At 44.2% G+C, this 24,048-nt stretch overlaps 1 protein-coding gene across 1 annotated transcript in view; it reads right to left on the bottom strand.

The window, feature by feature from the left end:
* Positions 1-3,432: 3,432 nt before the first annotated feature.
* Positions 3,433-24,048, bottom strand: part of NAT10 (N-acetyltransferase 10) — a 35,712-nt gene continuing 15,096 nt past the window's right edge. Inside the window, exons 10-29 of the mRNA XM_048852836.2 lie at positions 23,397-23,490; positions 22,628-22,726; positions 21,880-22,016; positions 20,948-21,072; positions 20,331-20,481; positions 19,252-19,348; positions 18,422-18,538; positions 16,991-17,092; positions 16,790-16,864; positions 15,962-16,078; positions 15,637-15,770; positions 13,035-13,083; positions 11,996-12,089; positions 11,788-11,898; positions 10,549-10,721; positions 9,764-9,883; positions 8,545-8,643; positions 8,016-8,089; positions 5,136-5,219; positions 3,433-3,848 (exon numbers count right to left, since the gene is read on the bottom strand). Coding sequence (XP_048708793.2) covers positions 3,755-3,848; positions 5,136-5,219; positions 8,016-8,089; positions 8,545-8,643; positions 9,764-9,883; positions 10,549-10,721; positions 11,788-11,898; positions 11,996-12,089; positions 13,035-13,083; positions 15,637-15,770; positions 15,962-16,078; positions 16,790-16,864; positions 16,991-17,092; positions 18,422-18,538; positions 19,252-19,348; positions 20,331-20,481; positions 20,948-21,072; positions 21,880-22,016; positions 22,628-22,726; positions 23,397-23,490 — 2,146 coding nt within the window. The 3' untranslated portion in view covers positions 3,433-3,754. The remainder of the gene's footprint in view (positions 3,849-5,135; positions 5,220-8,015; positions 8,090-8,544; positions 8,644-9,763; positions 9,884-10,548; positions 10,722-11,787; positions 11,899-11,995; positions 12,090-13,034; positions 13,084-15,636; positions 15,771-15,961; positions 16,079-16,789; positions 16,865-16,990; positions 17,093-18,421; positions 18,539-19,251; positions 19,349-20,330; positions 20,482-20,947; positions 21,073-21,879; positions 22,017-22,627; positions 22,727-23,396; positions 23,491-24,048) is intronic.

The following is a 24,048-nucleotide window of genomic DNA, read 5'->3' as shown; positions in this document are numbered from 1 at the left end:
GGTGCCACAAGTACTCCTTTTCTTTTCACTGAATAATATATTACACCTTCCACCAGAGGATCACAAAGCACTTTACAAACATTAATGAAGCCCATAAATGTGTTCAGGCTATGTATTATCCCCACCTGAACAGACAGAGGTGCAGAGAATGTGTATGACTTGCCCAAAGACAAAGGAAGTCAAGGGTAGGTAGGAGTGATAAAACCCAGTATTCCTGACTCCCAGTCTGATGCACTGTGTATGAGACCATGATGCTACCTGTAACATTTACAACAGGGGAGCAGCCAGAGGCCCCAAGCAGGCTCAAGGCTTAGCTGTAAGAGGTTCTTTACAAACCCAGGTAGACCATGTCCCTGAGCTCACAATCTAAGACAAGCAACAACAAATAGCTGGGAGAGACAGGGACAAAGATATAGTTTATAATACACATCTGAGGTATTTTTAGTCTTGGAAATAAATATCAACTTCCTCAGTTACCCCACAACCCTCTGCCCATTAGTCTCACCTTTAACACAAACTGGCTTCTGGTAGACATCGCAGCCAAATGGGCCCTATAAAAGATTTCATTTTAAACTGCACAGCTCTGAACCCTGTTAGGAGGACCGTAGTTTAAGGATTCCTACAACAGGCTCAGTGGTTTTCACCAGTTCCACATTTTAAGAAGAGGAATTTCAATTAGAGTTTTCTGGCCTTGAGCAGTGATGTGCAATAGGAAAAGCCTCCCACTGCTCTGGTATAATGACCAGCAACATATTCAATGAGTATGTCACGGGGTCCACTCACCACAAAGGCATCTCCTCCTGGCTGCTCTGGGGATTATCTCCTTCCAGTCCAATGCCCCCTTCCGCCGCTCATTTACAGACCCAACTACGCTTCTGTCACTCTCTCTGAATGACTAAGGGAGTTCTCTCTTCCTGTCTTGGCCTTCTAGTCACAACACTGTAGTCCCCTTCCGGAGTTAGCAAAGTCCCATTGAACAACTGTCCCAGGCAGTCTTCGGCTCCAATGCTCAGTCTGTGCCACTTTCCCAGGGGCTGCTAAGGAAACCCAGGCCTGCCCTCTACTCTGGGTTCCAGTCCAGGGACCCTATATGTAGCACTGTGACCTGCTTTCTCCCTGATCCTGTTGCTCTTTCCCTGGACTACTTCCTACATCTTCTGGCTCCCAGGTTTACCAGTCCAAACTCCCTCTTCCCAAGGAGTCACTGTAACTTTACTTAACACTGCAGCCCCAAAAACATCTTCCTTCTCCCAGGGTGTGACTGCAGCCTGCTTCCCAGCTTTCTGCCAGCCCCACCCATTCCTTCTCAGCTGGGCTCCATCATCAATCAGCCTCTCAAGCCCTGGCTCTCCCTCAGGTGCAGCCTTTCAATCTAATGTCACCTGCTCTGCTTTGTATGAGGTGAACACCCATCACAGGGTAAACACCAACTTCTGTGTGAATGAGTCCTAATCTGCACACAGGTCAAAGGGCTCAGCTTGAAACAATTTAAAACTGTTGCTTAAGTCTCCTGCAAGGAACACACAGGTACCTCAAGCACCTTTTGCTGTCATTTGTGGCCAATCAGATCACACATCTGTAAATTCCGGAGAAGGAAGCAAAACAAGCAGAGGCACCAATGAAATCATTCTCAATTCCACACCAATCATTTAACACTAACTCTAGGTACACAAGTCAATTCCTTTCCCACACCTTCTGGCCCCACTCAAAGCCTAAACGATGCAATTTACCCATGACACACCTTGCAAAGTCTTGCATTGCAGTAACCATCCCTCAGACCAAGGAGATCCAGCACCCTCTGGAGTCAACAATCCTGAGTCAGCCACAGGGGAACCCTGGAACACAACACAGCACGCTCCAGCCCCTACTGCCCAGAAGCAGATAACCAAGGCCCAGGATCCAACACCTGCCTCCTGGACGGTAGCACCTTGTTCTGCCAGTTGATGGCACAAGGTTTCTATGTATTTGGGGTGCGGTATAAATGAAATTTTCAGGGCACCCAACTCCCCAGTATATTGGAAAGGAAAGGTAGAGCAGCAGAGCAGTCTTTCAAATTGATTTGTTAATGAAAGGGAGGCACAAGCACTGGTGTAGTAGCCCTTCCTTCTGGTTAACGGGCCTCACAAATCCAAAGAGCTTATTGGGGAGGAAACTGGAGCATGCCCAGGTGGACATAGCTGGAGAAAATGGGTTTTTAAGAGTTTCAGGGGGCAGGAGGAGGAACTTGAGGGTCAGTGAGGTTTTCCAGCAGCAGGGGGAGGGGCAGGTCAGGATCAACAGCCATTCGTAACTCTGACCCTTCTGTAGCACAGTGCTCTCAATACAGCCTACCATTAGCAGCTCCCAGGCCCTTAGGCTGGGGAGCAGGAGTAAGGAAGATGGGTGACAGAAAAATACATGCAGAGGAGGGAATGAGCATGAGATGCAAAGTGGGGAGCAGGCTGTGGGACGGGAGTCAGTGAAATAGGAACACTTATTCTGTGGAAGGAAGGGAGGAGGAAGAGGAAAAGTGGAACTTCAGCTGCTATATTTGTCTGCAGTTCCCCAAGAGCTAAGATCTGCCCCACTCACTGGAGTCTGCGATAGATACAGACACAGAAGAGAGCAGCTCCACCACAGAACCCCCGCCCCTCCCACAGCAGAAGAGGGCACGAGCCTGGGCAATACAGACCTGGTTCCCAAACGCAAAAAGGAACCACAGGTAAGCGGAGACCTACTGCCTCATAAGCGGACTGTTGAGTTGCTTGGCCAGCCCCGCCGCTTGAGGAGGAGCCAGTGTAGGCGAGGAGGCTGGTTTCCTGGCACTGGAGCCTATGCTGATTTTATGGCAACCTCTGCACAATTTCCAAACTACAAACAGCCAAGCAGACACACCAGGCGACATGGAGCCAGCAGGGCCTTCTCCATTTGTTACAGCAAGCTTAGGAAGTAAGGAAATATTAGGACCCGCTACCAGGTCTATCACAGGGCAAACTCCTTAGCCACCTGAGAGATAAGGGGCCTATAAGCCACTAAGAATGAAACAGAGGCATCCTTGATTAGGGTCTTCCTCTGGAGAACGAGAAGCAGAAGCTGTAGGCTTTGTTTTCCAAACAGAAATATATATCAATGTACACCACAAGCTCCTTAGCACAGGGACCATGGCCACTTTTACATGGCACTGAGCATGCCCCGCTGGTGCTCAGTGAATAGCAAGGCCCCACATGGAGAATGGAGCTCATGGCGCAATTTGAAAGCAGACATTTTTATGCTGCTAAATCTGATGTCATTCCTAATGGAAAGCTGATGCAGAGAAGGGCTGGTAATTAAACATACTAAGGTGTATTAAAATGCTCGCACGCCACGCCACACCACATAGTAAGGCACAATAAAAGCAAGTGCTCCAATAGGCCTCCCAAAATAAAATAAAAAATTAACTACCAACCACTAAGATGGGGGAAAGTTGTTTATGGATTGATTAGCCCTGGGAATTGACATTTCCTAGCCATTTAGGCACCCTTGTAATAGTCTAGTTTGTTGTGTAGTGCCTCTCATCAAACCAGGCTCTCCAGGCACACAGTATAAAAATCCCTATGGGCAGCCTCTCTTGGCGAGGTCACTACATTTTCCTTAATATATATTCTTTAAAAGGGCCTCTAAGCCCTTCCCCTCCAGACACTGCTTCTTCAAGAGAAGTCCTTGCTTTAAAAAGGGGATGGGGCTCCTTAGACAGGAGCTTGCTCCTGGTTATTCGAGTCCATTATCATTTTCAAAGTCATTTCTTCCACTTCTGCTTTGGATCTTTGTTCTTCTTGAATTTCTTTTGTTGTTTTGGTCCTTTTTCCATGTCTAGTTTTCTCTTCTTTTCACTGAGAAACAGGAACAAAACATTTGTTAAAGAGAATTTCAATTCAACAGGGGAACATCTGCTACATGGGGGAGAGGCCTCCACAGAAACCTTAGCTACCAGGCCTCCAAAGGAGAGGGTGTGGGGGAAAAGAAATGATCCCGTTCCTTGGCTCATTTAAAGCACTAAGCGAAAGCACTAAGGAATATGGCCTAGATGTTCTGGTGTCTTGTTTTTTGGGTGCCCAACTTGAATCCCCTTAAAGTAGCCTGATTTTCAGACGGTTGGTGCTCAGAACCTTCTTAAAGTCAAGCCCCCTGAAGGCATCTCAAGTTAGGCACAGAAATTGGGGCACCCTAAAATCATTAGATACTTGAAAACATAGGCATACAAAAACAGTCCTGCACTGGGCTTAGGCTAGGGGTGGATGGATCAAATGAACAAATCTGTGGACTCTCCAATTTCAATGACATTTTAAAATTCCCTGTATGTTTTTTTAAGATGTCTTAGGGCTCATTTCCTGCTTCCAGCATTCACAAAAGCAATGCACATGCATACAAAGCAGAATAAAGATGCAAGATGGGCAAGATAATTACTCCTGTCCTTAGGCCTCAAGAAAAACAACGTGTATGAAAGTGCCACCCCATAAATCCCCAGGTGCACAGATCAGTAAAGATTCGATGCTGACCTGTGTGAGAGCTGAATGAAGGAAGATGGATGAAAACCACGTTAGGGAGTCTAACATTTTCAGCTAAGAACCTGACCCTATGAGCTGCTGAACCATCCGCTCCTGAGGAAGTCACAGGAAGATGAGGGCACTCAGCATCTCAGAGGATTAGGCCCTAAATTAAGAGGATGAATTTCTACAAGCTTCCACTGGTGTCAGTGCAGAAGAAAATCAAATGGAACAGGAGTAGTTCTTAAAAGAATTACCCCCACCAAAGGAGAATCAGGACAAATTAGGTGTATGGCCAGGGTGAAAAAGCGGGGTTAGTTAGGATTGAGAGAAGTACCATACTGGATAGTAAAAGTCAAGATGGGATCAAGTTATGAAAAGGGAGGACTTTTTCAGAGCCACACTACTGTCTCATCTTCTCTACTCAAGGGAAGACCCAGCCTGCTTGCTATTTACCCTCTCTGGATCCCCACTAGGCGTATACATAGAGCGGCAAGGTATACAATTCCTGCGCCTTTAACTCCTCATCTTCACTCTACGTTTAAGCATTACAATAAAGCAAACTGGGAAAGACAGATCCATTGAAGAGAGGTGCATGGATTTTTTTTTGTTTGTTATGAACACTTTCCCAACCTTTTCAGGCTGACAATCGAAGCATTCTGTCCTGCTTTGGTCAGCACTTCGTTCCATTCTTCATCATCGCCCCGGATTATATATCTAAGTGAGAGGTGGAGAAAACAAAACCAAACCAAGTCTGTTTAAAGGAGAACAATTAAGGTTAATTATGCTTCTGTCCACAAACTGCTACCCAGCCAGTGCTTGTGTCAGCATCCAAACAAAAGAGAAACTTTCAGAAATAAAGAGCTGGTTCAAAGCAGAACCAGATGGCTCAGGGGGATCTGTAATGCAGTACACAGCGATTCAAGACTACATCACTGGTCTGAATCCAAACTAGGTCAGTGCTGACCAAGAACTTATCATCCAAAAGCTGTTCAGTAACAGATGTGAAGCAAGTGGTTTCCTTCAGCTGCCCATATTATGAATGTTACCAAATTGCTCTTTTATGGCAGTCCCATCACACAGGCAGAGAACTGAATGGCATCAGACACACATGCTCACACCCTGCCTTCTGATGGAGGGCCAAGGCCACAGTGGTTTTCCTTTGCATATAGGAGACATGCATTGCACCTGCCCAAGTAGTAAACTCTTCCAAGGAGAGAGGTCTTCAGTCTCCATGGCTTTTATTAATCTGGCAGCCGTCACCAGACCTACATACACTATTGAAGACATCCATCCAATCTATAGTTTCCATTTACAGGATTGTGGGGTTTTGATTTTAAAGTAAAGAGGCAGAAGCTAGTGCTGCACGAAAGATGAAGACCAAGGATGCATACAGCAAGTATTCACCAGGGGAAGTTAGTTAACTAAGAGAACCCCTGGACCAATGGCACACACAGGAGAGGTTCCGTTCTAGAGATGGTCTAGGGTATTGTAGCAATTCCGTTGCTAATGACTAGGCGCAAGTCCGAGCACTAGCATAGGGAAACCGAAAAGAAAGGGGCCCGGGACGTTATAACTTGAACGTTTCCTTTGAGCAGGAAGGCCAGAAAGACAAAATTCTGGTCAGTTCAGGCTCTTGTCCTGTGCCCCTCCCCATGGTATCCAAGTGTTTGAGACACAGCATGCAGCTTTAACTAAGGGACCACACAAGAGAACTGGAGTGCTCATTCCCTCCTACCCCAAGCCTCTGGGGTCTCAATACAGAAGTTAGCCTCTGTTCAACCTTATGTTAATGCTGGATAAAGCCTTTACAGCTGTCTCAGCTGTACTACTGTACTTCTCTGTAATCGGTCTTCAAAACAAAAAAAAAATCGAATAAGGGTGATTTTTCCAGGGTGAAGTCTGGGGGAAATAATCTAAAGGAAAAGCAGCAAATCACACTGGGCTAAGAGGAGAAATGAAAGTAGTTTGAAATAATCACGCATATCCACATCTGTCACATCAGGCAGACAACCTAATCAGAGATGAAGAAGCTTTTATTTCTCTTCTCAGCTTTGTTAGTGTTTGCTTTTTTGATTTAGGGCGACAATAGAAGACATTGCTACAACAATCTTCTTTGAACAAATAAACAGTTTTTTGCAGGATATGGGAAAAGACTGGTTCTTGTTAGCTCAGAAGGAAGAAACATTTTCTGGAGTTTTGCGAGACTCACAGCTTCAGCAGCTCAGTAGCCTTCAAGCTGACTAGCTCCACAATAATTAACAAGCAGCTGTGCAAAGGGAGACCTACTACAAGACATTTCAGGCAACATTAGGTTTAATCTGCCAGTTAATAAATGAAAAAAAAATAAAAACGGAATGATTAAGTCAGCACTGACAAGGATACTTCTCTACCAGTGCTTTCACTGAAACCAAGAATAGCTGAGAAGGACAAGGATAAGTCAGGAGTCCTAAATTGGTGTAAGAGACAGTAGGACCACCTCCATGATTTGGGGGAAGCTAATGATTAAGACTGCGAGTTTGTCATGGCTTCCATGACTTTCCGTGATCTTCATGACTTCTACAGCGGCCGGTGTGCCTGGCTCAGGGGCAGCTCCTGCACCAGGAGCAGGAGGAGGTATCTCTTGGCAGAGAGGAGGAGGTGGGGGGGGAGCTGCCCCCAGGACTGCCCCAACTCTGGGTAAGACACTGCAGTTTGAGGGGGCAAAACCCTTGTGGCCACCCAACCCACGGGCTTCTGCCCACGGGAAGTGCTGAGGCTCCCAGCTTCAGCCCCACGCTACTCCTAGCTTCAGATCGGGGGGTTCGCCAAGGCTCCCAGCTTCAGCCCTGTGCCACACCCCACTTCAGCCCCACAGGGGGCACCAGGGCTTAAGGCTTCAGCCGCAGGGCCTATGGCTGCCCCTGAAAGGGCTCACGGACCCCCGATTGAGAACTGCTGCTCTAGTGGCCATCCAGTTGCACAGCTGAGTAGGCAGACATAATCGAAGCCAAAATGGCTTGCCACAGTCACACAAGTTCCTGTCCACACTGTGCTGCTCAGGCACAAATCTTAGCTCATGTGTTGACCTGAGTGCAGCTGGATGGCCAGTGCCAATGAGAACTGATTTCTATTACCAAAACTCATTTTAAAAGATGAAAATTAGCTTGAGAGCAAGAGGTGTTTATCAGCAGAGACCATCACTGATTACCTGTGATTAACAGAAAGTGTCAGGAAACTGTAATCACCAGGTGCCAAAAACATGACAAAACAGCATTGATTAGATATTGCAGAATAAGAAGTTCAGCCTGTGAGTCTTGACAAACACCATGACTTCAAATTTCTGATCTAACAAAAAGCTCAAGTTACTGGCTGACAATACAACACAGATGTCTGCTTTGAAAGTAAGTACAAGGTCTTTGAGTATTCCTGCCCTACCCCCCACATGCGAAGGTGTACCTTTTCTGGAGCCTGGGTATTCAAACTAGATGCCTAGGAATATTTGTGGTGAGACTTATGTGGATAAATTCTTACTGTGAAAAGTCCATGTCTTTCAGCTTCCCCATTTCTTGCTGGTGTTTTTCCTGGAATTCCTTTGCTGCTTCTTCCTGCATTGAAACATCCCAGAGACACACTAAGTTTTATGTACAGCAGTAACTCATGTATTACAAGGTAGTCTCCTAGGTCAGAAATTACAACTCTCCTCCCTTCCAAAAGGCAATACGCCCAACAAAAAAACCCCCGCAAGCTCTGAATTGTATGTTTCCCAACAACTCTTCCCGTTTTAATTGTTTTTTGTAGCTGCATTGTAACATAAAATGCAAAGGTGAGGCTAGGAGGATTGGAGCACCACAGTATAAGGAGAAACATAAGCACAAAAATAATGAAGCATTAAAAGGCACAGTTAAAGCTTTCAAAGTTCCATAACTACCATAACAGGACACGTATGTCACGCACTCCCTATACTGGAAGAAATCCAGCTTACGAGACTCCTAAGTTAGAGAAAACCCTCAAAGAGGTCTGATGTGCATACTGGAAGTTTTAGTAGCAAGATTATTATTACCAAGTCCTCATTTAAAGATTTCAGGGTTGGCTCCATTACAACTTCCTTTGTTACTGCCATCTGCGCCTCCACAGCCTTCTCCTGGATCCTGCTGAACAGCTGACGAGGGAATAAATTAATATGTGATGGTGCTACTGGTGTTTTCCCACAGAGGTGCTTTAAAAATGAACGGAGTTTGGCTGCCCACTAGGGAACTTCTGTAGTCTTTGAAATATGAACAAGGAATTAGGTTTTTTGTTTGTTTGGGTGTTTTTTTTTTGGGGGGGGGGCTGTTTAACTGGTCATTTTGTGTGAAAAAATGAAACTCAACGGCCACTTCTTGAAAGCAGAAGCAAAGACAGCTTAATAAGAAAATAAATCAGTCATCCAATGTCACTTGCACGAATGTGAGAGCTGGTGATTTAAAAACACCCCCCACTTAGGCAAACCCAACTAAACCATTAATCTGTGGAGGACAGCACTACAGATTTCCTTTTTTATAGTCATTCCTTCTCATCAACTAAAAGAATTCTATGCTGAGCAAGCCATCTGTAAAGCAACGGACTTGCATTTTAGGATGCAGAAGCTCTGCCTATTCAATCGTTCCATTAACTTGCTCAGGGGACTGGAAAATGGATAGGAGCCTTTTATTCTTATGGCACCAGTTTGAATCTAGCCCATGTTATTACTGGATGAAAGTATTACCCACTTGATAATGATCTAAGTGAAAGGAGTTGGTGGCCCAAGTCAAATTCCTCACGGACAGCCATCCACCACCACAGCGGACACCCTTGCTGTCAGCCTCATCAGGGAGATCGAGGAGACTGGAGGCCTGACCTAGAGCCTTTCCTGGATATCTACAGGCTTCAGCTCTGTCCTACGGTGACCCTAGAGATGAGCATTCTAAGGTAGATTGAGACACTGAGCCTGGACTGTTGTATCAGCTTCCTCACCACCTTGCTTAGCGGACATTAGAGCCCGAAGCCTCCTGCCTTCAGCACCTTTCACCATTTGAAATTAAACAAAATATACATATTGCATGGGGGAGCGTACAACAGAAATCACCACCAATGTTTGCCACCAAGTACAAGACATTTCTTTACAATGAGCTTCTAATGATTTCTTAGAGACAGGTTGAGGATACAGGATTCTGATCCAGATTTCTCATACTACAAGGCTCAGGCCTGGGACGGCACTGGGCCCAACTTGAGAGAGCAAAGCTGGACCATGATGCAATTACCTGAACGAACTTGCGGATGATCCTATTGAAGAGGCCCATCAGCTGACTGCTGGGCAGTTCTATCTCTTTTTCCAGCACATCCATGGATTTGTGTTGCAGACCAATCCCCAGAAGAAGGGCCTGGAGAATAAGATTTTTATTTCTTTTTTAAACCCACAAAAGTTAGGTTCTTCCCCACCTCCGTAGATGTTACCATTAAAGTTACTGGTCCAGCAAAATAATACAAAGCACAACAGGTGAAGGGGTTCAGAGTTTTGTATGACGCATTGGAACTTCCCCAAATTGCTCCATTCTTGATGGGCATCACTACATGTTTAGTCCAGCAGTGCCTCTTGCTCTGGTTTGGGGCTTTTAGCTAGCATTTACACAGCACTTTAAGCGTACCTAGTCCTTTGCACCATGTGTAAGAGAACAGGGTCCCTACAATCAGATTCAAAGCAAACACAAAACATGGGAGACCAGTACAGGCAGGAGACAGCACAGCGAGGAATGCAGAAGAGGCAGTCAGCTGAAGTTTTGGAGATATGAAAGAGGTGAGGAATAGGAATGTGGCATGTGAAGCGGGAGTGTGTTCCGAGAACAGGAGGTGGTACAAAAGCAGACAGAAGGCAAGACTCTCTTACTCCCAAAGGGAGAAGTTAGACTAAACAACAGCACGAAATAAGAGCCAAGATGTAGGCAGGGATAGAATTACATAGGAGCGAGTTACTCGCTCCAGAAATATTGACGCGACTTGGTCTCAACAGGGAAGGAAGGAGGTGGTAATGAATGCAAACGGTACATACAGACTGCGCAGCAGAGAGGGATGTGTCTCCTAGCTGGCTTAAAAAGTACATCCTGGAGACAGCGGGAATTGTGTCCATGATCAGGTGATAGTCCACCATGTTTCGAGAGTACATCTCTAACCGCTTCAGGTCATAGGGGATGAACACAGCTTCCAGTTCAGGACGGCTGATTGCTGAGCAAATCAAAAATAGCAGTATTAGAATTGCACTCCATGTTTCTTCAGGATCTGGATAATCAAGTTCACTTTTCATATCAATTGCCTGTGTGCTAACATATTTGCTTTGAAATGTATACATGAACTAAACAATAGTGGATCTAACTGAATCCTCAACTGGACTAGTCATGCAAACTCTCTGAATGAATTTTAATATTAAATAAAAGCCTGTGTAGGGGACAGACTCCTCACAACTACCTTTCATGATTCCCACTCCTAGGCAAACAGTTGGCCATGGAGACTGGGCTCCTCCTCTTACTCTACACAAGGGCTGAGGCACATAGGTAGGGAAGCTTGCACCTCCTCTGCCCACACTGTCGCTGTCCTCTGACAGAGGGGGTTGGCAGCTTTCACTAGGAACAAAATATTAAATAAAAACAAAACATCGAACCAGACTAATTCCTGTGTTCCCTTGAGAGATCTCGAGCTTGTTACGTTCAAGAAACCACAGTTTGCTTTCATAGATTTTTAAGTCAGAAGGGACCATTGTGATCATCTAGTCTGACCTCCCATATTCCACAGGTCACAATTCCTGCATCAATAACTTGTAGTTGAATTAGAATGTCTCTCTCAGAAAGACATCCAATTCAGGTATAAAGACTCAAAGTGATGAGATCTCCACCACAGCCCAAACTTAAACTGTTCCAGCAGTTAGTTGCCCTCACTGTGAAAAGTGGGTGCCTTAAGTCCACAGTTTGACTTTGCCTGGTTTCAGCTTCCAGTCATTGGATCTTGCTATGCATTTGTCTGCTAAATGAAAGAGCCCTCTAGTTTCAGAGCATTTGCAAAACTTTGATCAAGTAGAGCTCTCTGATCTCAGCTATCAGGGAGACAGTACTGGAAGCTTTCACTCAACAATAAGCATATTTTTAAGATGAAGGGAGCAAACAGAACTGACCAACAGGGAATTGTAGCATTCTACTAAAGGCTGTAGAACATTCACAGGTTTCATTTAATAACCTTTTTGATAAACCACATTAAGATCTTAAGCCACTGAAAGGATTTTAAAAGCCTAGAAACTCACGGGGTTGCAACTCCTGCTTGATATTCTTGTTCTGTAGAATGTTCAATGCTAATGAAGGTGGGAAAGTGCTGAACTGATATGACAGCAGAGACAGGAACCGCCTCCTGAAATCTTCAGGACAAGAAGAGAAGATAATGGTTACCAGCCAGGTTGTGCAAAGGATACATGGAGGCTTCCTCTCACACTAGGACAGACAACCAGCTGTTACCTTTCCAGAAGGCAGCGAGCCAGTGCTCCTGTTCACTCTCTTCCTCATTCAGCATCTTCAGCATGATACAGGAGTGCTCACCAGTCAGGTCATTCTAGGAAGGAAGACAGATTCCCATGATCCCTGGTACTCACTGTTTGCATTATGTACTGAAGTGACAAAAGTAAAGACAGGTGTTGTAATATAATTAAAAACACTGGAGTCCCTCTTACCCAATTTCTTGCATGGACACGAGTTGTATTAAAAGTCACTGACCATCATTATTGAATTTATATCCCACCAGCCTTGGGGATTTGATAAATTCCACAGAAGGGCCTTTTTTTCTGGCTATTACTTAGTGAGCCAAAAATCTCAGCTACCACTCAAGAGTCAGAAAAACAAATGCAAGATGGCGCAATGACATAGGAAACTTAACACCTGCTGTCAGACAAGACTTACTCTAAGTGACTGGCTTTGATTTGCAGTTCTGGCATCTAACTAGCTCATGAGAGGGGATTTTGATATGACAGTAGCAGAATTGTGATATGGTGATGGGGTTTGACTTCATTCTAAAAACTTCTTTTCTATTAAGGTCTAGATTGTGTGAATTACGTACACAGAAGCATGTGCACATCATTTCCATTCAAAACTACTGCAGCTGCATCACAAGTGTGGCAAATGCATAGGCAAATAACCAGCCAGCTGTCTACCTAGCCATTTGCACACACTGGCCTGGGGTACCTACATGGGCATTAGCCTTAAGTTGTTAAGCAGAGTAAACAGCTAAAAGATATTACAGATGGTCACTACTCTTCTTCCCAACACTAAAATATGTTAGGTCAGTTATTAGTGATCCATAAACCCACAAGACAAAAAAGACGATACAACAAACTAACACTTATAATGAAAGTTTCAAAAGCACCTAGGTGCCTAACTCCCAATGATTTGCTGAGGTGCTTCTGAAAAATCCCACAATGCAAATCCAATCAGAGTCTGTGGAAAGGCTTTCAGTAACGTCAGTGGGAGCTCGATCAGGTTCTTGAAACAGTAGGATACTTACTGGAGTCTGCCTTAGGTAAACTGGTACAAATCCAGCACGTTTCCAAAATCTGGTTGGGGAGGAAGGGAAGAGGAAAAAGTACACGCTGGAAATTATTGAGATGTTAACGCTGCAGTAGTAGTTGTGACAGCAGTCCTATCCTGATTGTGGAGCAAAGTTCATATGGCATCACAGTAAACTTGTAACAAATAATGTTGATCAAAAGGGCATGAAAAGGGGCTACTAATATAGACCAGACTTAGATACTAACTTGTGAACAAAAAGATTATGACATCAGAAAGTGGATAAGATTCATGTGTCAGAAATAAGGGTTAATTGGTGGACACAATAATAAGGGGATGGCCTTTCCACCAAATTAAAAACAACAAACAAAAAAAACCAACAGACTTCAGTGAACAAAAACATGGACTCCTGGGAGATTTCCTCAAGGAAGGCCAAAGGGCCTCTGCTTCGCACCAGACACTCTGCCCTTCATCTGTGAACCTGGAGACTCCTCAGAGATTTCCAGACCTCAACACATCAGTGAGGGCACCAGATTATCATTGCTGGACCCGAGATTATCCCAGACTGATACATGCAAGATCCTGCTGTCTTGCCATTCTCTTCCTCCCAGCCCAAAACTACTATCTTCTTCCTATCCTTTCCCCCTACACCCGTGGCTCCTGACCTGATCTGTGATAGCCCTGCCTAGCCTTAGAAGGACCAGTGAAAAAGGAACCTGCTGGACCAGATAGCATTCCAGATGAGGGAAGCAAGTCAGGGTCGAGAGCAGCACCTGTCATGGCCAACCTGCCCACCCAGAGCACACATTCATAGATACTAAGGTCAGAAGGGACTATTATGATCATCTAGTCTGACCTCCTGCACAACGCAGGCCACAGAATCTCACCCACCCACTCCTGCGAAAACCCTCTCACCTATGTCTGAGCTACTGAAGTCCTCAAATGGTGGTTTAAAGACTTCAAGGAGCAGAGAATCCTCCAGCAAGTGGCCCGTGCCCCATGCTACAGAGGAAGGTGAAAAGCCTCCAGGGCCTCTTCCAATCTGCCCTGGAGGAAAATTCCTTCCCGACCCCAAATATGGCGATCAGCTAAACCCTGAGCATATCAGCAAGATTCACCAGCCAGATACTACAGAAAATTCTTTCCTGGGTAACTCAGATCCCACCCCATCTAACATCCCATCACAGGCCTATTTACCATGAATATTTAAAAATCACTTAATTACCAAAATCATGTTATCCCATCATACCATCTCCTCCATAAACTTATCGAGTTTAATCTTAAAGCCAGATAGATCTTTTGCCCCCACTGCCTCCCTTGGAAGGCTATTCCAAAATTTCACTCCTCTGATGGTTAGAAACCTTCGTCTAATTGCAAGTCTAAATTTCCTGATGGCCATTTTATATCCATTTGTTCTTGTGTCATTCATGACTCATCAGCTGCACTGGATCTTGTAAATTTTAGCCGGAACCTGTACTTTTCCCACCTTTCACTATCCTTTTTCGCTCCCCTCACATCTGTCTGTTTTGTCAAAAGCAGCAATAATGACAAGCACCAACAGCTGAGTTTAAAAGACTAGATTTTTCCCCATGAGAAGGGCTGTTTGACAAAACAAAGGAGTTTAACCAACATCCTCTCTGAAAACGGCATTTTGCTAAGTTTTGGCTAAGATAGAATGGTAATGCATGAACAACTTTATATACTTTATATTTTGGATTCTTCTGCATAGCCAATCAATAAACTTCCAGATTATGGCATGAATTTCACAGTACTTGCTCCATGGAATTAAGCAGGGTGGAGAGTCTATACTCAGAACCCCAAACTACAAATAGCTGTTTAATACTGCACTTTGCCAGTGTCATATTAACACCTTTAACTTCCTGGACCCACTTATTTCATGCAACAGCATCCTTGGACTTGCACAGCACCACAGATCTGCTTTGCAGTGGAACTGGGGCAGTCTGGCCATACAAGAACCAGAGCTTGAGATGGTAAATGGTCTAGCAAAGAAGGGAGAGCTCTGCATTACTCTGAAGGGCTCCCGAAGTAGTTGCATACAGCCATCCTGAACTGTAAGTACAGATCCCACCACAGGGGGGCATGGAGCTGTGCCAGATTTGAAACAGGAAATGGAATTACGAGCAAGGGAAACCTGAACAGGTATCAGGACCCAAGTGCTATGATACATTCATCTGTAGGGGCTCCCCCCAACCACATTTAGTATAGATCAGCAGTCCTCCAACTTTAGCAACCCCAAGACCCCCATTCTGATTTAAAATTTTTCACAGACCCCCCCAATCCTCTCTACTCAGCCCCAGGCCTCGCCCCCACTCCACCCCTCTTCCCAAGGCCCCACCCCTCCTCTTCCCTGCCTCTTTCCACCTCCCTCCCCCGAGCACATCCCATCCCCGCTCCTCCCCCTCCCTCCCAACGCCTTCTGCACACCACTGAACAGCTGTTCTCCGGCCTTCAGGATGAGCTTGGAGGGAGGGGGAGGAGTTGATCAGTGGGACCCACGGACCCCCTGGAGAACTCTGGGGGTCCACGGACCACAGTTTGAGAAACGCTGGTATAGATGACAAATATGGTTACACTCTTACTTGAGCAGCCTTGGTGTCAAACCATAAGATACCCCCAGATAGTCTAGATTCTCCGCTTGTCGCTCACTCAGTTTGAGAAGTAAAGGAGGCAAGTCCTTCCGAGGTGTCACAGCCTCTTCTAACAAACTGACAGCCTGGAGAGAAGAGAGGGAAAAAGTGCAGCCAAGTGAGCAGGTGAACAACAGTCTTCACAGTGACTACAGATTAAATCTCTCAAAAGCTACAAATGTGGAAGGACATATGGGACACTCAGCTACTGAGGGTTCCACCATATAGTCCAATACAAACTGAATAGCCTAAAACAGCAGTACATAGCACTTTATACCTCACTGCTTATGGTAGTAATTCCTTTTGGCTTCGGAGTCATTTTTTCTTCCAGGCAAGGGAATTTGCCTTCATAGTACATTTGCAGTAAGGTCAGAGCCCTGCTGCCATAACCCATCTGCGAAAGAGGAGGGAAATTTAAAACAAAGGAAAATACATTAAAAAGTTCTTAAAACTGTGTGTGTGTGTGTGGTTTTTTTTTTTTTTTTTAAAGAAGATTCATTATCCCATCACTAATGCATCACAAAAGTATCACATTTATAAAACCCCTTTCACCCTGAAGAGGGCGCATTCAGTTTACAGATGACCTACACTAGTATCACTCAGCCACTATGAAAATGTATCTGCTGCTTACATACTTAACAGCTTATAGAAGGGGAAGTGGAGGATGCATTGTTCAACTGAAGCTACCGCCAGACGTTTAGGGCACAATCCTGCAGCTGTCAGATTAGTAACCCACCAAAATCATGGTACTTGCTGAGGTACAGTCTGGAAGATGGGACCCAAAGGTAGGCAGAAGGAATGACCCCCAGAAGGCAGCATCCAGGACACCAGGGTTAACAGCCCTAGTCTCACAAAAAATTCACGGGCTCTGATGCTTCGTATCACATCTCCAGCAGCAAAGCGCTGCCCAGCAAGATGCTGGGGACACTGGTTTGGTACTACCCCGAAGGAGGACAATTCCCCTACACTTGCTGCAGAAGTTGAGCTTTCATTGGAAGTCTCCCACCCAAATAATGGTCAGGCCTCATTCGGATCATCTTGTGAGAGCAGATGAGGTGGTCCCACTGCTGGCTACCTATAATCACAGAATGCTGGAATACATTACCCCTTGATAATCAGGGTGGACTGCAATGCGAACAACACGTCCACCCGAGAGGCTCCCAAAGTCTGGATCTTGGAACTGCATGCGAAATACAAGTCATATTAAAGAAAAAAATAGTAGGAATGTTCAGAATATCAAATCAGCACTTACACACACACACCCCCCACCACCACCCGAACATAACCAAATAGCCAAATGACTTACCTGCTCTGAGACAGTCCATGGAATAAGATCTCCTGAAGCCTTCCTCCCCCTAGACAGACTGTTCATGATAGACTGGCGAGAGATCTCTCCCTCCAGACACACCTGCCAAGAGAAAGAAGGAAAGGTTGTGAACAGAGAAAGAGGTTTAGTCCCTTACTAGCGCTGCCCATTGCAGAAGCACACATATAGAAAACATTTGGTCAGTCATCTAACCTACCATCTATACTGTGGGAGAACCTGAAGCTTACCAGGACCCTCTTCTGCTGGAGGTTGTACAAACACATAGTACAACAAGCGACCGGCCCGGACCTAAAAACATTCAGTCTAAAAAGATAAGGTATAAGCAGGCAGGGATGGGAGAAGGACAGTGTAACAAAGACTGTAGGTAGGCTTGGAAGGATTAGGTTTTTATCTGTAAACATTGATTTCACAAACCGACAAAAATATTTCCATCAATAGTAATTGAAGCTGGCAAAGAAATATGTTGCTTGAGAACATCAGAGTTTGATTTAAGGATATTTACTTTGCATATTTCAGTGTGTGTTGACAACAGTTTGGGTTTTAACAGTTATAAAGCTTTAAACTTTTTAATCCCAGTATCTACTATTAGTAAATAATTATTGTCTGACTCCCCAATTTTTTACCCCCCCCCACCATTTTCACACAACTGTGAAAATTTAAATTGAAAAAAATATAAAATGTTTAAAAATAAACATTGATAATAGCCTGTCAACTTTAATTACAACATGCTTTAGCAAAGACTACCTATATGCACAATCTATAGCTCATCAGCAGTAGCTAACCAGTACTTACCACCTGCCTAGCCAGTTTCACTCTGAGATTTTCCCTCATTTCTCCTCTTAGGATGGGCCTGTTCCCTACTGTAGATTGTGAATTTACTAGCATGTATTGCCCTGGTGATCATTACCTTGATTACTGGCACTTAATGAGTCAGGGAGGCAGAAGAGTTGCATACTTATATAGAAATGCTCATGTTAGTTGAGAACTGCAAATAAGATGTAAGAAGGTCCAATATCAATGCACCACAATTCAGTCATCTCCTAATCAGTTCGTATTTGTGCAGGACTATACAAGTGCTATGAAGTAACAGGAATACAGGGGACATTGGAGAAGTAATACAATCAACTCTCCCCAGGGGAAGAGGTTGCTGTGACCAGTATTTCGGCTTCTCAGCAGGCCCTGCAGCACGAATGTATTCCTTAGGTTGTAAGCGCTGGGTGAAAGGGACAATGTCCTTGTATATTTGTACAGAAGCTAGCACAACAGGGCCCTGATTAAAGCTTCTGGGCACTAGTATAACACACACAAAACAAATTACTATATAGTTCTACAGATATGAGCCACTGTCACATCCTGCCACTGCATCCTTATTGAGTGGTTCTGTATTCACACACACTTTCTGTTTCTTACCTGAACAACAGCAAGTACTTCTGGCAAGGAATTCTGGGTAGGTGGGACTGGTGGCAGAAGGCAGAAGAGATGATGAGCAGGAGCATCTGAAAGCATCTGGAGGTCATTGGGAGAATTCTAGAGGGCCATAAAACAAACAAGTTACAGCACTAATTCTCTGTCAGCTATAGTTAAGTGTTAGCGAGACGGGTGCCTGTGTATCTGCAGACCAACAATCCTAGAGACTCTCTGCAGTTACGAGGGGAGAGTTTCAAAGTTCTACCACAAAGATAGCAATTACTTAGAGTTTAACGCGACTATAAATTCTGCGTCTCCCTCCTGTGAATTTGGATATGGCAAAAACCTTGGCGTAATACTGATAGCTAAAGAAACTCTCAAAACAATTCAAGGCTATCAATCCTAGACTACATTATTTGGATTAGATTATCTATCAATCTACAGGTACATTTTATTACTATTTTTAAATTAAATTTAAGGCCATTCAAAAAACCAGTTCTTATTTAATGCAATAAACGCTACTGAAGACTGTTCATCACCTACACTTCTCTCCCCTATATAATTCAGCAACTGCAACGGGCATATCTAAGACTTGGTCTCCTGGATTTCACAGCCAGGAATCAGTATTAACCCATGATGGGATAGTGCCTGTTGGGTGAGGAGGGAACTGGGAAGACAGTGATGTACCAAGCTAGAAGCTGGGTATGGAGTTCAGCTGTCAGGACACAAAAAGGCTATTGAGTTATCAGTCCACTAAAGCTTTCTCAATTTGACCTCTTTAAAACGGCAGAGATTTCTCCCCTACATCCCAGCTGACAGGGCAGTGTCACTACCTTGTAGTGTGAAGCCACGTAGAGAGCCATCAGCCTCTGGAGAAAAATTTCCGACGCTTTGTGATAACAAAAGAGGGTGTCTCTGTTCACATAATATCTAAGTACGGTGATCAAGGAAACAACCAAAGCCAAAAGACACATCCCCTGTTGATTTATCCCAGCCTGAGGTGATTTTCCATATAGTATCACCGTATGAGCTGGCTCAGTGCCTTTATACTCCGCCTGCATCAGCCGGACAAGGAACACAGATTCCTCATTCTTTAAGTTATTGCTGTCAAAAGACTTCAGCATCAGGGCTTTGGACAGTCTTCACGTCTGACCGCATACCCCCTTTTAAGCACATCAATTAGGAAAGAAATCACATAATTTTGACCATCTCCCTCGCTCAAAACCTTCGTTACAATGCACCACTCTTCTTTGAAGCTCATCAATGGTAATAAAACACTGACAGCCCACCCCTTAAAAAAAAAAAAAAGATCCCATGCTAGGAGTTTGAGCCCAGAAGACTGGCCTGAGTGCACTTGATTAGATCCTGCACTGAGAAGCGCCTGGGTGGACCCGGTATCTGCACAGAGCCCTACTGATATCAACAGGCTGGTCAATGGGCCAGTGCAGAATTGGGGCCTTAGACTGTAGCTTCTTCCTAGGAACAGCGCCTTTCCCATGCTTGTTAAGTCCACTCAGCTTTCTCAGCACTGCACAAGAACGTCAGATTTGTTCATTATTTTAACATTTTTAGAACATTTACGTATCTATTTCTCAAAGTGCCTAGCGAGTCTGCTCATCCCCACCAAGGAACACACCCTTCAGCTTCAGTGGGCTCTGGAGCATATTCCTGTCATACAGGGTGCTTCATCCATTACTGAAGAGGAGAGCTAGACTGAAATGTGCAGACTAATATAAATAAGCAGAATTATAAGCTGTGCTAAAGAAAACAGAAATCGAGGAGGAGAGTATCACCTCCAACCTCTCAGTAATAGCATATAAATTGCTGTTAGTCTCTTCTGGAAGAGCTCACTTTACCCTGCCACAGCTGGACGTAAATTATTTAGAACATGCGTTAATTTCAGCCAGGATACAGGTCACAGGTTTCAGGCAGCGGGCAGCCAGAGATGATCCTGGTGATGTTGAGACAATCCAAACATAGCAGGTCATTGAGCCATTTTTCAACAGGGTCTCCAGGGGCATATCGGATTGACTCTTGAAGGGAGACTTCATGCAATGTACGAGCTGGAAGGAGAGATTCAAAAGAAAAACCACAACATGTCTGAAGTGACAAATACTGAAGATGCCAACAGGATCAGGCCCTTCAACAGCTTTGGTACAAAAGACTGAAAGTAGTAAACCACCTACTTCCCCACCAAACCACCCAAAATTGGACACTTAAGCCTATTTCCACATAGAATCAAGGTAGTTAGATTGATCAGGTGAAGTCCATGCCCCTACAAGTGTGTTACATTTCAGAAGGTGAGAAATATTAAGAAATATTAAGAAATATTGAAAATATTAAGCCTAGAGGCCAAGTTACAAGTCAAGCTTCTTTAAAGCTTCCTGCATGTTCCTCCACCCCCACTCTCCACTTGAAGCTGCAGAAATCCAAGTACGCAAGCACCAAGGATTGTATAGGGTGCAAGTCAACAGCAGTCATATTGCTGGTTAGATACTCCTATTCAGAGATGTCAGCATGGGGAGGTACCTGAGGCGAGTTTAGCCGTAGCTGTAGATTTGTTCTCTGCGGTCATGCTGGCTTGTGCCTGTACACTCTGCTGCCGGAGCTGCTGAATCAGCTTCAGGGACAACGACCGACCAGTGCCCTCATAACTACAAGATTAGAGATCAAAGAGAAGCAAGTAAAATGAGGCTGAAACAAAACCCCAGAAGTAGTGTGGGGAAGCTCCGATCTAAAATCGGATTTTATCTACAGGCTTTAGATGTGTTCTGGTGCCATGTGCCATTACTAGGTCCCTTATGGCCTCACTGTTGGTACAAGCTGCAGGAAGAAGCCAAAACGCAGTGGCAAGGGGACAAATGCCTCGCAAAGATGCTGCGCATGTGACACTGACTGATCAAAGGACTTTACTCCCACACAAACTGCTTCACCTGACACTGAAATGCAGCTGTTTGCAGGGTGAAAGATGGCAGCTCTTTCAGGGCACTACAGTGATGTGACAAGAAGTGACTAAATTTCTGGCAGAAACATAAGGGGAATTTAAACAGGCAGGTACAATAACCTATACTGGACTATAGCCAGAATGCTGGAATTTTCTTAATCCCCTTTTGTTCAGAAGGTGGCTGCTCTCCACAAACCTTACACAGTCACTCCTCCTAACAGACTTCAGCATCATGCTTAAACATTTGCTCCTTGTACAGGCACGGAACAGAGCATGTCTTCATGCCAGGGACAGGCAATTAATAGGAGGCTGGACTACTAAGTGACCCATAGAAGAGAATGAAGACAACAGTCAATTCAAAGGCAGCCATTAGACAGAGCGGTTATACAAAAGGGTCAGTACTAACAGAAAGAGTGTAAAGGCTGACCTGAATGAGAGCAGTAAATCTGCAGGGTCCTACAAGAAACTGCCCTTGCTGTTTGTTTTCCAGACAAGCAGGCCTGCATGAGTCTCTTACCCATTGATCGTAGAAGCCATAAAGACAAGGTAAGGCCCCAGCAGGTTCTTCACCAGAGGTAGGGGGATAGCAGCAGCTTCATCAATCACCACAAGTTCAGCCTGGCCCAGTTTCACAGCATCGGCGGGATGTATGTACTGCAAGGAGCGAAGTCCCATTTTACTAAGGTAAACCCTATCCAGAGCAGCTGTCTGGGAGTTGGGGAGACTTCAAAGGAGGCAAAAGCTGCAGCCCTATAGAAGCAGTTTCCTTCCAAGGTCCCAGTCTCTGATTAGAGAGAAATGGAGTGCAGGCACTGTGGTAAACTAGTTGGGTGAACTTTAGTGACAATCCAGGGAGGAGGAACAGCAGGTCATATGCTTTGTTATGTCTATGTAAAAGCACTTTATTTGTATCAGATTAGGTCTCCTTCATTTTTCCAGTCTGCTATACATTTGTGCTCCTTCCCCACACTTTTCTGGGCATTATAATAACACATACCAAAAGACAAGCATGTGCAAATCCAAGTGAAGATCCTTGACTTACTAGATCTCCACAGAGCTAGATGAATAGCTTCCCTTGTGGAACCCAGGGATCCGGAAGCAATTTGCCTCCTCTAACCTGTTTGAATACACGAGGGTGTGTAACATTATTACACATTATGTAAAATGAACACACTTAAGATTAAAAACGTAAGTGATATGCTATACTTCCAGTGGCCATGAATAGGAAATAGTGAGGCTGGAGAAGAGACATGCAGGTTAATTACCTGGATAGTCTGTCTGTGCTCCTTGAACACATTCACTCTGACGACTGCTTTATTAAACTCAGGGTTCAGAGACTGAATAATCTCATAGTCCAGATGTTCCTGAAGGAAGAGATTAAATAAAATGAAGATGCAAGAGCTAACAGAACAGCAGGTTGTGAGAAAAACAAAGTGTTTTTCAAATCTTTCATTCAGATTCTCACTTGCACTCCTGAGGATCAGTTTATTTGCACAGAAATTCTGTCAAGAAAGCCTCAACCTGGATAAACCTACCTGTATTCCTAAAGTGAAAACAGTATTAAAAATATAATAGCACTTTGTTCCCTTTCGTCCATTCAATGAGATCCATCAGACAGCTGGTTTCTCCAACACTTGCAAAGTTCATGGAGTAGCAGATCCACAAATAAATTCCATTTCTTAGCAAAGAAGCAGTCATCTATTTAATCTATTTCACTTGTATTCCTAGCATTTACTTTAAATTGAGGGCCCTAAATGAAAATCTTGTATTAAAAGCAATATCCTTTTCCTTATGCAAAGAAATCTAGTTTCACAATATTTCTGATTTACAAATACTGAATGTAAACTATCAGCGCACTCTGATTCACTACGTACTTCTGAAAAGCATTATCAAGGCTTTTAGGAGCAAACAGCCTCTGGCTAAAAAGGTATCATCTTTAAAATAATCACGTAAAAGCCAAAATGAGAAATGCAGTTTTAAATCCCTAACTAAACATGATTCTATGAAACCACTGTAAAAGCCTGCTCTCCTTACCTGGTACTGCAGTGCATCAAAGCCTTTAAATACAAACTCAAATAGTGTGTGAAGGTTATCTGGACTGGGAGATGTCACAAAGATGTTGGAGTAACTGTTGAGGAAACAAAACAGGGTTTTAAATCCTTTTATCCAAAGCAGTGCAAACGATCCAGTTTATATTATACAGAGCATGTAACACATTATAAAACACTGAAATTTAACATATACAAAGCATCTTAAACCATAAAGAGTTTATATAAGGCAGCTTTATACTGTAATAGATAGCAACAATTAAAGAGAAACATTCTTTCTACCACAGCTATAGGATACTTCTGTGTGTGTACCACTACACCAAAGTATTCAGCAGCACATGCTTCTCTACTCCTGCATTCAACACTTACTTCTCCTGAAATGCCCACAAGTAGGAATCCTAAAAGTATTTTCAAAATTAGTTTTCCCAGTGGGGTCTCCAGTGCATCCTGTCCGCTCCATCTCACCTTTTTGACTATAAGCTGTATGGTCCAATGGCCATCTTCATTTTGTACCAAACAGCATTTGTCAGATCAATAATAAATCATCATCTAACCTTAAGTTCTTTTTACTGTTAACAAGAATTACACGATCTACCCTTCCATGAACGAACCCAAATCAGGGACTAAAGCAAATTATT

Source organism: Caretta caretta, chromosome 6 (genome assembly GCF_965140235.1).
Source record: "Caretta caretta isolate rCarCar2 chromosome 6, rCarCar1.hap1, whole genome shotgun sequence".
In the NCBI taxonomy this organism is placed as follows: Eukaryota; Metazoa; Chordata; order Testudines; family Cheloniidae; genus Caretta; species Caretta caretta.
The sequence above is the reverse complement of the archived record's forward strand: the minus strand, read 5'-3'. Positions and strand labels throughout refer to the sequence as shown.